Source organism: Sceloporus occidentalis, unplaced genomic scaffold (assembly GCF_023333645.1).
Source record: "Sceloporus occidentalis isolate IW3139 unplaced genomic scaffold, rSceOcc1.0.p SCAF_7, whole genome shotgun sequence".
In the NCBI taxonomy this organism is placed as follows: Eukaryota; Metazoa; Chordata; class Lepidosauria; order Squamata; family Phrynosomatidae; genus Sceloporus; species Sceloporus occidentalis.
The window spans coordinates 66,142,239-66,159,333 of NW_028316987.1; the positions used below are offsets into that span (position 1 = coordinate 66,142,239).

The 17,095-nt window shown below is 38.6% G+C and overlaps 1 protein-coding gene across 3 annotated transcripts in view; it reads left to right on the plus strand.

Moving 5' to 3' along the window:
- The window catches only part of COL28A1 (collagen type XXVIII alpha 1 chain), an 87,860-nt gene extending 71,366 nt beyond the window's left edge, over nucleotides 1-16,494 (plus strand). The window contains exons 27-38 of one of the 3 annotated variants that reach the window (XM_089533187.1): nucleotides 2,622-2,690; nucleotides 5,459-5,527; nucleotides 6,877-6,945; nucleotides 9,408-9,488; nucleotides 9,578-9,613; nucleotides 10,513-10,549; nucleotides 12,309-12,863; nucleotides 13,081-13,262; nucleotides 13,426-13,657; nucleotides 14,597-14,773; nucleotides 14,950-14,986; nucleotides 15,333-16,494. In XM_089533187.1, coding sequence (XP_089389313.1) covers nucleotides 2,622-2,690; nucleotides 5,459-5,527; nucleotides 6,877-6,945; nucleotides 9,408-9,488; nucleotides 9,578-9,613; nucleotides 10,513-10,549; nucleotides 12,309-12,863; nucleotides 13,081-13,262; nucleotides 13,426-13,657; nucleotides 14,597-14,769 — 1,503 coding nt within the window. In that variant the 3' untranslated portion in view covers nucleotides 14,770-14,773; nucleotides 14,950-14,986; nucleotides 15,333-16,494. Of the gene's footprint in view, nucleotides 1-2,621; nucleotides 2,691-5,458; nucleotides 5,528-6,876; nucleotides 6,946-9,407; nucleotides 9,489-9,577; nucleotides 9,614-10,512; nucleotides 10,550-12,308; nucleotides 12,864-13,080; nucleotides 13,263-13,425; nucleotides 13,658-14,596; nucleotides 14,790-14,949; nucleotides 14,987-15,332 lie in introns of all 3 variants that reach the window. The other 2 variants (XM_089533186.1, XM_089533185.1) reach the window with 2 other exon arrangements.
- Nucleotides 16,495-17,095: the final 601 nt, after the last annotated feature.

Here is a 17,095-nt window from a genome sequence, read left to right on the forward strand (position 1 = left end):
TGTTCATTTGTAACTGGCCCCACAGAACCCAAGGAAGTGATGCAAGAACTCCTAATGTTTTCTTCTTAAATGAAATGTAGCCATGAGAGCTACCTATTTGACTAGATGAGCAGCACAGAGGAGTGGTGCTTTAATGCTCACCCTATACTGCTTACCTATGCAAAACACCACTGCAAAAATGTTCAAATTTCTCTTGGGAGTTTAACCTAATCATAAATTGTGGCTTCTGTGTCAGTAGCCTAGTGTTGCCCACACCAGAGTTTAGCCTGAACGTGAAAGGAACTATCTAAGGGAAACTGATGCCGTAAATAGTCCAACACCTTGCGTAGCTCCTTTAAAATTCAGCCTAAAATTCAGATCAGATTCACCCTCTCATATGGAAGTCACCAGCTGCCACGAATTATATTTCCTTGATCTACTTTCAACACTATCTAACTCAGGGGTTAGACTGTCTAGTCCACTGTCTAACCCAGGGATGTCAGTTCTTTGGTCCTCTAGATACTTTGGCTCTCAGATCGTATTAACCTTATCTATCAGGCCAGTAGTAAAGAATTGTGAGAGCTGATGGATAAAGGTACCTCTGGCTCATACCATGACACCACACAATGGCTCTTGATGAAATGAAGTGCATTATTTATTAATTGAAGTCAACAGGACAGAAATGGATAGGAAGAAATGTCAATGCAGTTTTAAGACCTGAAATAGACTTGGATAGATTCTGGCCAATCTGTCTTTAAACTCCTTGTACAAGGTGGAGGGAATGCTTGCTTGATTCAGAATTATGAGCAGCCTACTCCTGTGTGGGCCCTTGATATCCACTGAGGTTGGTTCCAGGACCCCTCCCCAATTGGATATCAAAGTCTGTGGATGTTCAAGTCCCATTAAATACAATGATGTAGTCAAATGGTGCCCCCTTAAATAACATGGTAAAAATCAAAATTTGCTTTTTGGATCTTCTATATATTTTATTAAAAATTTCAAGCCATCGATGGTTGATTCCATGGATACAGAATCTGTGGACGTTTAGGGCTGACTTTATATTGACTTACAGAAAAGTGAGGGGGGGGGAAGGAAAAAGGCAAATGAATAGAATAGGAAGGAAGGAAGGAAGGAAGGAAGGAAGGAAGGAAGGAAGGAAGGAGCAGTGATTTACCTTTTAAACATACATCACAATTCCTCAGCATTATTTAATGTTTCAAAACAAAATAAACCCCTCCCTCCATTTTTAGAAGTGGTTTTTCTGGACCCTTCCCATTTGTTTTGGCAGTCTGTGCAGCCCACAGAAGATCCTTAGGGCATTAGGTTGGCCCCAGAGTTGCCAAGGTTGACCACCCCAACTTAAGGAAAGTGGATTTATGATGCCTTGTGTGTGTGAATAGGCCTTCAAGTTGCCTGTCAACTTATGATGACCTCATGAATTTCATAGGGTTGTCTTAGGCACAAATTACTTAGAGGTGGTTTGGCTAGTTCCTTTCTCTGACATATAGCCTACAGCACCTGGTATTTGTTGGTGGTCTCCCATCCAAACATTAACGAGAGCAGACCCTGCTTAGCTTCCAAGATCAGACAGGATATAGTGCCTTTAGGGTAGTTAGATGTCATGGTACCATACTCCCAAATAATGTCACATAGAACAGAAGCCTGCAAAGTATACACGTTTGTGTATTTGTGATGGTGGTGGGAGATCCACAGTTTTCCACATGCAGAGAAACCATACAGAGGTTTATGGATCCTCTGCCACCACCTGCTGGTAGCATGTGGTATATATTTTTCCTCTGAGCACAAGAAGGCAAGGTCAGTTTAGTTTACAGTATTTGAGTGCCTTCATGCATGTTCCTCTTCATACACAAGGGTACACTATGTAGGAACAGAATATTATATTTACTACATTATGTGACTGAACATATATGTTTATTCATTCTACATAAAACAGAGTCAGCAATAAGTTTCCAATGCATATATATGGTATAAAATAGACATTAGCAAGACCTTCAGATATACCACAAGGCAGTGGTATGCCTAGAGACTAACATTGATCATGACATCTAACAGTTAGGTAATGCATACATAGTTCTAGATCATTGAAATCATACTCCTGGATGCCAATATGAGTTCAGTTTTGGTATGCTGGACAAGCTAAATTAAGAAAAGTGAAAACTATATATTGTTATGGTGTTGTTGTGTGCTTTCAAGTCATTTCCAGCTTACGGTAACTCTAAGGTGAAGCTATCATTGGGCTTTCTTGGCAAATTTATTTCAGAATATAATGTCATATGGACAAGTGAGTTAGTTTTCTCAGTTCCACCATACTAACTAATTTAAAGTCTAGAGGCTTTAAGGTAAAAGGACAGTAAATCCAGAGGGCTTTGTGGGATGATAAAATGCAGCATATAAACATACAGTTTGCCTTGTATTAGACTGTACGTATTATTGTATCTTTCAGTTGTATGTGTATATTTGTGTCACAGTATATTTCCTGGCAAGTTTCTTCAGAGGGGCTTTGCCTTTTAAAAAAAAATGAATCACTGGTGTGTCTGTTTAAGTGTTTCCAGTCAAACTATATTTTTTGTGTAATTTTCAACTGAAAATTGAAGTTGGAACTCTTTCTTTCTTCCCCTTAGGGAGAACAAGGACCAAGAGGACACCCAGGGCCTCCTGGACAAAGGGGAATAGGAATATCTGGTCCTAAGGTGAATGAAAATACCTTTGTAAATATCTACAAATTTATATACACACATGGATCAGATCTCTCCAGACACTGGAAATGACAATATTTATATTAATTTGTTAGCATTAAACTATAAGTTTGAAATGTTAAGACAAAATTATGACATTGATCTAGCATGATAATCATTATTAATGCATTGGCATATTACTTTGTCTAACTCAAAATGTTAATATTTCCCTTGTCAGCGCTGTGCCAACCGCACCGCACAGCACTGACACGCTCCCTAAAAAGAAGCTGCCTAGACCGGCTTCTTTTTAGGAATGCCATAATGGCTCACTCATGCCCTGATGCCACCGCTTCAGACGAGCACCGTTTGGGTGTGTGGACGCCTGTGCATCATCGTTGCATGCCCCGTGTGGGCAGGGCCACGGCAAGGTGGCACAAGGGCACCATTATTAGGGCTGGGTACGTATGGACGCCCAGCCCTTCGGAGCACTTACATCAGTCCCAGCAGGTCACTTTTGTCCGTCTGTATCGGGTCATTGTTAGCACCTAAAAATTAAAATTGACAATTTTTAAAATTGTTGAAATTTTTAATGAATTTTCAACCAACTACCATATATACTCAACTATAGGTCGACCTCATGTATAAGTCGAGGGCAAGTTTTGGGCCAAAATTATGGATTTTTGATATGACTCATAGATAAGTCAAAGATAAAACTTAGGGCCGTGTAACAAAGGATGTAAAGGACAAAGTTTACTGTCTTCATACATAAATGTCTTATTCAGATCCTTCTAAGCCCAGTTCCCCTTGGCACTCCTTTGAAGGGAAGCACCAAAGAGATGCCACCACTGGCATTTTACCATTCAAGCATTCAAAAAGGCCAGAAGCAGCATCATGGTGGAAAGACTAGAAGGTGTTGGTGCTTCTTTTAGGTGCTACCAGGATGAACTAAGCTCTTACCTTTTGCCACTCTATTCAGAGAAGGAGAAGAGTTAAAATACACTACTTATATTGACCCAGCTTGATAAGTTGACCCAGCTTTTTGGGGTCAATTTTTTGACAAAAATTCCTAGACTTATACATGAGTATATACAGTATTTCTAAGCTCTGATCTGCAAAACATTAAAATCAAAACATTAAAACTTGCTGAGTAGTTAGCACTATGATCAAGAACATTCTGCCCCTTTATTGTTATTGTTGTTATGTTCCTTCAAGTCCCTACTTATGGTGACCCTATCATGGGGTTTTCTTGGCAAGATTTGTTCAAAAGAGGGGGGGGTGTGTGTTAATTACCATTAATTTAAAAGCAACTGGAAAAGCACTCCAGTTAGTTCAGAATCATAAATGGGCTTCCCCCTGTCTTTTAACAGGGCAAATCTCTGGTCCCTCTCTAGGAAGGATAGGTCAAGATGATGGGATTGTAGTCATATGTATAGAGTGGCCATTTGTCCCACTTTACAGAGGGCAGCATTTTGTTTGAAGGGCTATGAGAGGCTAGTCTTATGTTTGGAGACACCCTCTGTTTGAAGGGTTGTCCAGCTGAAGTCCAGTTTAAATATAAAGGACCATAGGAAGGAAGGAAAGAGGCCTTGTAGCTGCCCATCAATCATCAGCTACATAAGAAGATGCAAGTCACTTGGTCATAGTCTTTCCCAGTATGTGCTGTCTTCTCTGTATCATGGCACTACTTTCTGTATTTGCATATAAATTAGGCTGTGCAAATTTTATGCATTTATGTATCCCCCTTTGTCCTCTTTTCTTGGTGGCATGTTTCCTCTTTTTAGCAGTGCCTAATCAGTGCCAGCCTTTGAATAATGACCATTACATCTATCGGCTGATTGCCTATATTCACTTCCCTCCCTTGAACTGAGGTGAACTTCTGAATAAACAAGTAATAGCAGGCATAGGCACACTTTGAACTTACCTGGTGTTTTTACTAGAACTTGGTGATCCACTAATTGGAACCAGGTTCAGAAGATATGCACTTAGAATTAAAGATTTAATTAATTCAGGGATTCATTCTGAGTGTCTTTTCTTGCTGCTGTTGCCTAACAATTGGAAAACAAATATTGTTGATGTGCCACAACTTACCTAGAGATCCATCATTAAATCACTGTTTGTTTTCTGCCAAAGTTTGTAAATCCAACCCGACCCCAGTATGTTTGTAATACCTTCCATTCCTTCCAGCATTTGAGAGTGGTAGAGAAAGACAAAAAGCCAATAGTGGCTGGTGGCTTCCATGTCAGTTGGAGTTATGAATTTGCTCTGAGATTTAGTCCAAACTTTAAAAGAGCTGTCCCAGATTCTAAAGGTTGTCTCCTAGACTGGTTCAGCATCTTGGCTAGCTCTTTAAAATATTGGATTAAAACCCAGACAAGATTCACTGCCCTTCTAGTATATAGGCCCCTACCTGTCACAACATAATACTTTCTCCAGACTTCACCTCTTTTTGCATATAATGTAGTTATTATTATCATTTATTTATATAGTTCCATCACTGTACTTGGTACTTTACAAGTAAAAGACAAAACAAATACACCTTAGTTCCCTGCCTTCAGGTTTACAGTCTAATTGAGACATGACACAAAAGGAAAGGGACATGGCAGAGTGGGAGGAGAGGATTAAGTCCAGCAGATGCTGTTTCTCTCCCTCTAAGGCAGCTGGAATGGAGGGAGGGCCTTTCACCTGCTTTGGGGTTTTGGCATGATATAACATTAAACTGTTCTGTCTCTTTCACTCTCTTCACCCTCATTCTCTTGTGTTAATTTCTGACATTTTAAACACAGGGTGTTATAGGACAAAAAGGTATGCCAGGTCCTCCAGGTCCTCCGGGAGAAGGTATACAAGGAAGTAAGGTAAGAAACTAAATGCTGAGGGAAACCTTTAAAAATACCTCTTCTCCCTTTCCTTATGTAATGTTTCATTTACCAATTTGTTTTATTGCTTCAGAGGAAGGCCTTTTTTAAAAAAAAAAATCAGCTGACAAAACTGAGTTGACAGCTTGCAAACTAATTTTATTTGATTATAGTAAAATAAAATAAGGCAGAATATTAAACAAAATAGAGCAACAACTGATGTATATTTCGAGGGCATTGTATTATAAAAGCTCTCAGGGGCTTTTTGGCCTTGAGAGCTTCATGTCATGCTGGCTTGGGGGGTCAAGACCATTGCACACATGAGCACATCCCAGCAGTCCTCTTTCCTCGGTGGGAGAAAGTAGAGAGCTTTCTCTCTACCCATGGGCAGCTATGGTTGTCGCCATTTCAGTTTCTTAAAATGGAACAAAATGCACACTTTGATGCACAGCACACATCTTTCTAGACTCTGGTATTTATAAATAATTGGGAGACCGAAAGAGAAGGCATGAAAATTCAGCCTTTTAAAGCAAGCCCAAGCCCAATGTAATGCAACTGAAAGATCCATATTTTAGAAAACAACAGTATTTTCTGTTAGCCACCAGTTAAAATGTCCTCAGTTCTCATTGGGTCAGAAACATACGAGAACCATAGGACTCTCGAGCTTATAAATCTCTGGGACTTTGGTGCCATAAAACAGAATACAGCCGACCCTCCATATCCATTGGTTCAACCATCCACGAGTTGAAATATATATTTTTTAAATTCCAAAAAGCAAACCTTAATTTTGCCATTTTTTATAAGGGACACCATTTTACTATGCCATTGAATTTAATGGGATGTGAATAGCCATACATACTGGTATCCACATGGAATCCTAGAACCAAACCACAGCAGATACCAAGGGCCAACTGTACTGTTTCCCATTATTTAAGCTTGTCTTGTGATTAGAACATATGCATATCAGTTCACAGCGCCATGTTTGGGAACACTGCTCTTAAGAGAATATTGTCACTGCTAAAACTCACAAACTGAGTCACAGGGATTTTTATTTCTTTATTTGGCAATATGTTGTTGAGGGATTCCATATGTAAGTGACAGTAAAGCTGAGGTATTAAAAGGGATAAGATGTCTTGGAAAACATCTGTCACTATTGTGCATGCTTGTTCTCTGTATGTTTGCTAAGAAGGCATATGGGTATACCAAAATCCAAGCCTAGCAGACATCGTTGAATTAATTCTGGATTCAAACAGAAAATGACCTAAATAATTGAGGAGTCTGTGACTGCCCTATGTTTCAGCATATGCTATATTTTGCAAAGCTTGATGTTGTCTTCATGCTATTTTCAGGGAGAACAAGGAATTCAGGGTTTACCAGGACCAAAAGGCTCCATTGGAATTGGATTACCTGGTCCTAAGGTAAGAGATGGCTCATTCACATTAAAAGCCCTAATTTAAAACATTCTTTGAATATTTTAAGCAGAACTTGGAGAAATTAGTTTCTGGATTACAATCCCATTATTGACTGAAGGATTCTGAAAGACGTCATCCAAAAAATAAATTTTTCCAAGCTTTGCGTTTTAGAAAGAGTTGGACAACCCTGTATTTTGAAGCTGAACATCCCAAAATCCCAGTTGATTTATAATGTAAAAAATTATGAGGACTGTAGTCCAAAATATCTGAAGAACCAAAGCTTCCTCATACCTGCCTTAATATGCTTTTGGACGCTTCTAGATGAGCATTTTATTATGCAGCTTTCCTGTCTCATTCATTCATTTATAGGAAGGGTGCCAGCAGTGATGTCTTCCACTTTAAATCCACCCATTCTTGCCTCATTTCTTCCTTTCATTCCCCTTACCAAAAATTGTCAGAAACAGAAAAGACATGCACAATGCCTTTTTGATTTGTAATTGTTTGGAAGCACTCTACAGTACATATATTAATCACATGTTTCCAAAGAATATATAGAATCAGATTTGGTATTATTCACAAGATTATATCATATCTGTCTACTGAACTGAAGCATGCTCATCTAAGATACATTCTTTTCTACAGTTCTACAGTGGGATTTTTTTAAAAGGAAACTTGCCCTTTCCCCTTACAACATAAAGGATTGTGACTTAGTTTTCCTGTAGTATAATGTTGAGAAAAGTTTAATAATAATAATAATAATAATAATAAAAGCAAAAATTGCCTCCTTCACTCACTCATGATTACTATACAGAGAGGAGATTGTAAATCTACTACTGCCTGACGTTTGGATGGATCACATATCGGCTAAACCATGTTAACATGCCTCTGAAGATCTTCCAGAATCAAAACTAGAAAATAACACTATCTCACCCCACAGCCTTCAGATTGTGTAAGGAGCTCCTTCCACTTGCCAAATACAACCTGTTCTGAGTCGATTTTGTGTATTCTGAACACATTTACGTTTTTATGATCAGCATCTCTTAAAGCTTTTGGTACTAGTTCCTATGGGGAAGCAAGGCATGAAATTATCAAGTAATCACTTTATGTATCACACAGTTGACTTGAAATAGTTCTGAAATCCCTGAGGAAGATGCTAATTCTAGTTCACTCTATGACACCTGGAAGTATGTTTATGATAATAATACTACAAAGATAGGTTGGAATCTTGTATGGTCCATGTAACTTAGTAGGTCTGCATGTGGAACAGCTGGCCAATTAGCAACCACCAGACCTACCAAAGAGTTGCTTCAGCCTCCTAGCTCCAGCCTTTCTGTATTCGGGAAGAGCAGTTCAGGATTAGGGAAGTGTCTAGCTATGTCCCTGTATCCAGATGCAAGATTATTACGTCCTCCACTGAGATCAGGTGGGGTCCTATGGAGGTCTCAGCAGATGATGTAATAATTTAATATCTGATAATGTGGACATAGGCCCGGTACAGATGGGCATTTTGTGGCATCCTCACGGTGAACTAGGGCTAGATGAGGCTGGGCAATTACATGCACAGCAGCCCTAATTCGCGAAAACACCGCCATCATGGCTCACCGCCATCCACACGGCCATGATGGTATGAACATCGTGCATCACCCAAAAGTCTCTGGCAAGAAGTGATGTGCACCAATCACGCCCCTTCCAGGAAGCTGCTTTTGGCTGCTTCTTTATACATTGTTGCCACGCCATTTGGTTGCTGTGGCAACAATGCAGGGCAAACAAGGGCGGCACGGAGCTGCCCATCTGTCAAGCCCCATAGACACCTTTCTGATCCCTCATCACTCTTCATGAGTCATAGAATGGCCATGGGGGCAGGGCAGTTAAGGACAGACACCTAGAATAAAGCCACAGTTATACTACAGCTGTGCAGGCTACAACTAAAAATCTTCATTGATTTCAGGTGAAATTTGCTGGATTGTAGAAGTTGACTTGAAATGCCAAAGCATATTCTTAGCACTTAGAGGTGGATCCTCAAGAAAAATGCTTAGGTTGACTTTTCCTATGCACAGCAACCAGGCAAGAGTTGCACATATAATGCCCCCAAATCGATTATTCTGGGAGATCTTGGAACAGTTAACTCTGTATTTTTTTTTGTGGGTTTTTGGGGCTATGTGGCCATGTTCTGTAAGAGTTTATTCCTGACATTTTGCCAGCGTCTGTGGCTGGCATCTTCAGAGAATGCTAACCTGGAAGAGAGTGGGGATACACACACACTGTGACCCTGGGTGAGGAGGGGTGATTCCCATGTTAATCTGTATATTGTTCTGTTGTTTATGGCTAACTCTGTATTGTTTGTCTGAATTCATCTATAGCCTTCTTGATAAAACAGAATTGAATTGTTAACATTGCAGCAATAACAAAAGGAATCTTTTTATGATGGCATTGTGCAAAAGAATAAACATGCTGTATCTTAAAACCAGGGAGATTATGGAGAGAAAGGTGATCAAGGAAAGAGAGGTAACAAAGGAGAAATTGGAGAACCAGGACCTGTGGGACCAAGGGTAAGGCTTAACATATTCCTATATTTGTTTTTGCATCACAGAAGATATTGTACTTAATAATTTATGCCATTTTTTTTTTTACTTTTTAGGGATTTTCAGGAGTCAAAGGTGAACCTGGTCTTACTGTAAGTGCATATTTGTATGGTGGCTCATCAATAATGTGTTAAACAGTTTATAGTACTCTTTCATAACACCCAGTCTGTTGGCCAGTTATACTTTAATAATCCCCATTCAGTATACTGACAGACTGAGAGTTGTAGGCCAGCTTCTTCTAGGGATTCATGTTCAGGACCTACCTTTTCAGGCATTGTTGTTGTTACTGTTGTCTGCGTTCAAGTCATTTCTGACTTATGGTGACCATAACGTGATTTTATCATGGGTTTTATTTATTTATTTATTCAGAAATGCTTTTGTCTTCCTCTAAGTATGACCTGCCCAAGGAAACTCAGTGGATTTCCATGGTTGAGCAGGGATTCAAACCCTCGTCTCCAGTGTCATAGCCCAGTGCTCAAACCTCTATGTCAAGCTAACTCTCACTCTTCAGGTATTACTTGAGATATATGTAGAGAGGAAAATGGGATTCTGCCTACTGGGTCTGCACATCATTTTACACTTGTTTGACATAATTTCTGAAATAACCTATATATGATAGGGTTGCCATAATTGTCCACTAAAACCAGGGACAAAACGTAGGACAAATTTTAGACCAAACTGTAGGACAACTGCAGGACAAAACTCAGCCCAAAATGTAGGACTTTTAAGATCCTCAATTTTTCTTAAATGTCCTACATTTTGGGCTGAGTTTTGTCCTGCAGTTGTGCTACAGTTTAGTCTAGAATTTGTTCCACATTTTGTCCCTGGTTTTAGTGGACGATGTGCACAAACTATACATGCAATTGGAGACCTTGCCAATTAAGAATACTCTCTTTCAGTATTGATACAATAATGAAAACTATGTTTCTTTAGAAAAAATCTATTCATTTTCAAATCTAAAAACTCAGTTCAAGTGCATGTTCTCTTTCAGAAAGAAGAGGTAATCAAACTCATCATGGAGATATGTGGTAAGAATTACACAGGGGAAAATTTAATTGTATACATAGGATGAATGCTAGCAGGACTGGGTGGGATTCTACAAGCCATGATCTGAGGAACAATGATCACTATTATTCCTCTATAGAAGCTTCCCCAAGAGTCTGTGTATACTCCCATGTATGGTGCAGAATTCTATATGGAGAAAACTACATGCATGAAATAAATTTCAGTGGAAAACATATACTGAATACTCACTTTATGATAAATAGCCATGACATGACCTCTCAGGGCTTGGTAGAAAAATCAGTAAGCAAGTCAAACAATTTTTAACAATTTAAAACAATCTAAAAAAAATAGAAATCTACTTATGAATAAACAAAAATGAAAAAAAATGCACATAAGGGGAAAAAAAGAGGACAAATGAAGGCAGAGATACATCTTAGCACATAGAAATTTAAATTAGTCTAATTTTAAATTTAAGAAATATAGTCAGTGTTGTGGGGAAGAGGCTGACCACATGGCAGATGTGACTGTTTACCTTAGGTCCATATGCTAACTCTTGCTGGGTAACTTCAGAGCTCCTGTTCTTCCTTCTTATGGTTCTAATTTTTTTCACTTAGCATTTCAGGGTTTACTGCTGTGAATTAGGACGCATGTCTATCCTACTTGGACATACCCAAAAGGTGTCCCTAAATGAAAGATAAGCATCTCATGGCTTGCATGTGCCCTAAAAAGTATCTCTGTGCTCCCTGATCCCTGCTGCTGCCCAAACTGCTTCTTCCATCTTTCTCTTCCTTCCTCACTTTCTCAGTACCACAGAAATTTGCACTATAGAGAGCTGCTAGTATCTTAGAAAGCCACAATAGTTTCTGACCAAATTTGGTGGCAAATGTGGCAGCAATGAAGCTCCCAGTAGCCTTTAACTAGGCTAGGGTTCTGATGCAGTCTGACAAAACCAATTTCCCATCTCTGGCTGAAGTATTTAGGGGAAATACTTCATGTTCTCCTTGGATATACCACTAGAAGGAAACGCAAGCACTTTATGTGTATATCAGGGCCTCTCTTTTTTTTATCCTGATCAATTATTTTTTGATAGTAATACAAATAATAGTCTGAATCCTGTTGTTCCAACTGGAGTAAACCAAATGAATTAATGGGATTTACCTATTTATTTTTTATTTAATAAAATATCAATATGCTACCCTTTATTGTGGAATTTTAGATTAGCCAATAAACAGTTCAAACCAATTCCAGAAAAAAATATTTTATAGTTTAAAAACACATTAAAAAAGCAACTTAGTAAGTAATTAACATAGTAGTTAAAACCACTTAAAAGGCTACAACAATTACAAACAACATGTACATGTATACTTAAAAGTAAATTAAGCCCCAAAGGCTTTAATAAAGAGCTATGGCACTGGAAGTAAAACAGCATTGGTTCCAACTGGACTTCCAAGGACAGGGCATTCCAAGGGGCATAACAGCTAAGAAGGCCTTCTCCTATTTCCTCCCACACCATATTGCCACCAGCAATGGAAGGTCAAAATAAATAGGGAGAGGTCTCAAGCTGTTTAGAGTGTTAGATGTCATCATCAGTGCCTTGAATTCAGACCAGAAGCAAACTGGCAGTGAGTGCAGCTCCTTTAAGACTAATATAATGTACTATCCCACCGTTCAACAATTAATTCAGTGAGTCAGCTCAACTTTGGACTGACCAATAGGATTCAGGCAAAATATGAAAAAGAGATACTGTAAGCTGCTATAAAACTGTGAACCATTTATTTTCAGGTTGTGGTGTTAAGTGCAAGGAAAATCCTTTGGAGCTAGTATTTGTGATTGACAGTTCTGAAAGTGTTGGGCCTGAGAACTTTGACAGGATCAAAAGATTTGTGAAAACAGTAATCGATGCTATCACAGTCAACCAAACAACAGCCCGTGTTGGCATCATCAACTTCAGCCATAAAGTAGAGGTAGTGTCCACTCTACAGCAATACCTTAACAAAGAAAGCCTGAAAGGTGCAATAGATGCAATGCAGTACCTTGGAGAAGGTACATACACTGCTACTGCAATCAACAATGCCACCAATATATTCAAGTTTGCCAGACCAGGGGTGAGAAAGGTGGCTATCGTAATAACAGATGGGCAAGCAGATCGGCGTGATCCCAGCACTCTGGAGGTGGTCGTAAAGGAAGCCCATGGAAACAACATAGAAATATTCGTAATTGGAGTGGTTCAAAAAACTGATCCCAATTTTGACAGTTTTCGGAAAGAAATGGATCTCATTGCTACAGACCCAGACAGCGAACACGTCTACCAGATAGATGATTTCATAACCCTGCAAGGTTAGTTTAATTTGCCACTCCAGATGATTTTCTGGAACATTTTAAATACTGGTGACTCTGCTGGCTAGAGTATTCTGGGAGATGTCATTTTTAAAAAAGGAAACATTTCCAACCTCTGGCTGACCAATAGGTCAGCCACTATTTAATTTAACTTAGCCCAATCCCTGTTCTATATGTGCTTCCCTCTAACAGTCTTATTCTTCTGTATATCTTCCAGCTCTTGAGGATAAGGTCTTCAAACAAATTTGTGAGAATGATTTCAGTTCTTATATCAGCCATGTGCTCAGTTCAGCACTTTCTCCTGGATCTGAAACAAGGCGAGAACACACCAGCCATTTTGCCATAGCTAGCACTCCAGAGCCAGACATCCTTCCACCTAAGCCAGAAGTAACTGAACCTGTACGTATTTCTAAAGAATGCCATTTATATATAGATGGGGATCCATAGGTCATAGTTAGAGCCCATACTTTGGAGGGAGGCATTCCCAGTTTTGACTTGTGTCTTATTATTGAAGCTTATCCTTGTTTTACCACTGACAATATTTATTTGGTTTTTTTAATAGCTACACCGGATACCCAGTGAGAGAGTAGCATCCCGTGCTGAGTGGGATTATTATGGTACCACCACTTCTCCTAAGCATATTCCTGATAGTCACAAGCGACCAGTCATCCCATCTCTTTATGACCAAACAGAGTATCTGGAATCCAGTACACCCAGTCCCGAGTTCTCTGTGTCTTCTAATTTATCCAGAAGTCTGCAACCGGAAGCAAGTCCACAAGTTTACAAAGCAATAGGTATTGTCAGATGTATAAAGGGTCTCTGAGACTGGAAGGGGAAAGACAAAGAATGGAGTTTTGGATTTCTGTAAGTCATGTGTCCTGTTCCCAATTGATTACGGCAGGTGTGCCTATAAAAGGCTTATGGCAGCTTCTGATAATACCTAAAATCTAAAATATAGAGATGATGAAGATACTCTTTTGACACTTCTGGTCTTTTTTGGTGATAATAAAGGGAATCATCCACTTGAGAACTTGGCAGTAAATACTTACAATACATAATTACTTATAACTACTTCCCATCCCCACCCAAATAACAAAGGCAGAGGTGTAGCATTTTTAGCAAAATTGTCATCGATTTCTGTTTTGGCAGTTACTGTTTCGCTTTGATTATTGTGCTATCAACTGAGTTCAAGGGTGAAACTGCCATTGAGCAAATGAATTGGCTAATAAAGTAAAACAAAACAAAAACAAAACAAAACTGTAAATGTATGAGCCAAAACATTGCAGAAATAATCAAGTTTGACACCACTTTAACTGGTTCAGTGCTAGGGAATTCTGGGAACTGTAGACATTTAGCCTTCTCTACTAGGGAGCTCTGGTGCCACACAAACTACAATTCTCAGGACTCCCTAGCACTAGCAGTTAAAGTGGTGCCAAACTGGTTTATTTCTGCAGTGTGCTGTCGCCCTATGTTATATTACCATTAATGAGGCACTTAACTCCTTTTGTGTTGTAACGTTTCTGCATACATTTACAGCTATAGGGTATGGATTTACTAAACAGTGGAGAAGTGTCATGTTTTAAAGTGTTGGCTTGTGCAGCTGTCCCATATTCACTTGTGCATACTGACAGAAGTGCTGGGAAGAGTGTGTTTTATACCATAGGATAGCATTTTGTACCAAAGAATCTTTTCTACATGTAACATATGCAAATCTTGCTATCCTTTTTTCACAGATTCCAAGTGTTTAGAACCATTGAAAACTGGAGACTGTCGAAATTATGTAGTGAAGTGGTATTATGCCAAGGATTCAAATTCATGTGCCCGATTTTGGTATGGAGGCTGTGATGGCAACCAAAATAGGTTTGAGACAGAACAGGAATGCCGGGAAGCCTGTTTTCAAGGATAATCGGGTATATCACCTTAATAGTAAGGTCTCCATGAAATAATTATTTTCCTTGTAATAGTCATACATTTGTTATATAAAGGACTATGCTAGCTGTCATGACTCTGCAACTGTGGTAGCTTTAGAAAGCTGTGTGTTTCTAGAGTTTTTAAAAAAACATTTATACCTCTCTTTTCTATACAGAAATTCAGGATTACTCATTTAAATCTGCAGCAGAAAGGTATTAATATTTAGAATGATACGAGATTGAACAGTACATTACAGTAAGCCCTCTATATCCACTGATTTTTTATCCCTGGATTCAAGCATCCACAGCTTGAAAATATTCAAAAACAGTATAAATTCTAAATAGCAAACCTTGATTTTGCCATTTTATGTAATAGACACCATTTTACTATCTCACTGTAGTTAATGTGACTTGACCAATCACGGATTTTGGTATCCATGAAGGATCCTGGAACCAAACCCCAGCAGATATGAAGGATCCGCTGTATTATCAGAATATGCAGATTCATTTATTTTTCCTAGTTAATCTATACATTTTGTGCTGTATTCTCCTTTTACAGAGAACTCAAGCTTCCAGAAGAAAGTGATTTCTAGAATTTGTCCAACAATTCAAGAATTCCAAATGTTGAGCTATTACAAGTGCTAGTTCTGTACCACACCTACTGCTTTCTGCAATGCATCCAATAGACTTTATAGAGCATGTTTTCTTCATAGTTAATACCTTCACTTGACAAAAGAAGCCACAGCTGATAATTTCATGTTTATTTTTTAATATCTAAAACTGCCTATGGCAGTCTTTCAGGAACATTAACAAATCAGATACCAAGGATGTTTAATATATAGCTTTAATAAAATGTGGCATTTTTATTATATGGGAATGAAAATACTCTCTAACACCCCCCTACTCTCCACAAATAATACATGAAACTGCTAGACACTGTAGGAGCAACAAATGGAAAAATGCATTAGATTACTTACTACTTTCTGAGGGTCTGAGAAGGGAGAATGGGGGATTATTCCATCACTGCAAGATAAGGCAGCCATTCTACTCAGACTATGTACTGCTGAGGGAAACAATAATGGAAACTTTTAATGCGTAATCTGTATATATAGGTGGAGATATATAGGTGCAGTTGCCTAGATGGGCTTTTAAAAGTATGTCTAAATATGGTATCTAAGGATTGTGCAAGCCAAAGTGGGAAACATCTGCTCCACCAGATCTTGTTGGACTGCAATTCTCAACAGCCCTAGACAGCAGCTCCAAAGAGAAGGAATGATGAGACTTACAGTCCAAAAGCTTCTGCACCAGTTGCCCCTCTAAGGTAAACATTGTTGCTTCTCAGCCTTTCTTTAATACATGTATAGTGGCTGTAATTGCAAGCAGATAGTCATATAAAACAGATGCTCCTGCAAATGCATGCTGCACATCAAGTCATTCAATCAGTTCAGTTAATAGGCATCAAGGATATCTGCTTGCCAAAAGGACTCTCCTGGTGAATCAGGACCAGTATTTGGGGGAATGTGTGTTAAAGCTCATGCCATATATTTTTGTTTCTCAGGTCTCTTTGTAGAAAAGAGTAGATAGCAAAATGTTACAGTAAATTATAGGAGGATTTAATAGGAAAAAGCACTGAAAGATGTATATAAGTGTATTTTTTCATACTACATTTTCCTCCGAAACCCTGCCTCCACACAAAAACGTACTGTACAAGCTAAACTAATCAGCACTTATTAAATTGATCTTCCAAAGATGATGTGTATTTGTATTGTTTTTATTTGGAAATGCTAACTGTTAATCTATTGGACTGTATTGGAACTGTTAACCTATTGGATTGTTTTTTAAAAGTACAGGTAGAGTGCATTAGCACTCAAATGTGCTTTTAAATTCATGTTTCATTTATGTCCGTATGATTCCTAATAGAGCAAGTAACAAACACATAAAAAGTTGCTTACAGACATAGATCCTCATTAGTTTACGAGGATGAACATATATGTGTGCCTGTCATTAATCTGCAGTTTTTAAAATGTGCATGATCTTATGAAAGTAATAAATTTGCCTAATTTTTTAAAAATAAATAAGACTTTTCATGCTTTCTTTACCTTCCACCATTCAGCTTATGTCCATAAGGACATAAGTAGCATATTCAAGTGCCTTTTAAGCCATGAGGTCTGGCCAGAATTTTGTTTTGTCCAACTATAACAGAATGCGGATGACAGCTGAATCTGCAGATGGAAGCCGAACATACAGGCAGTCATGCACATTTTATGTGTATGTTTAGCTTGTTATGTTTCCACATTCAGAAGGCTATGTTCATCAAAAGGC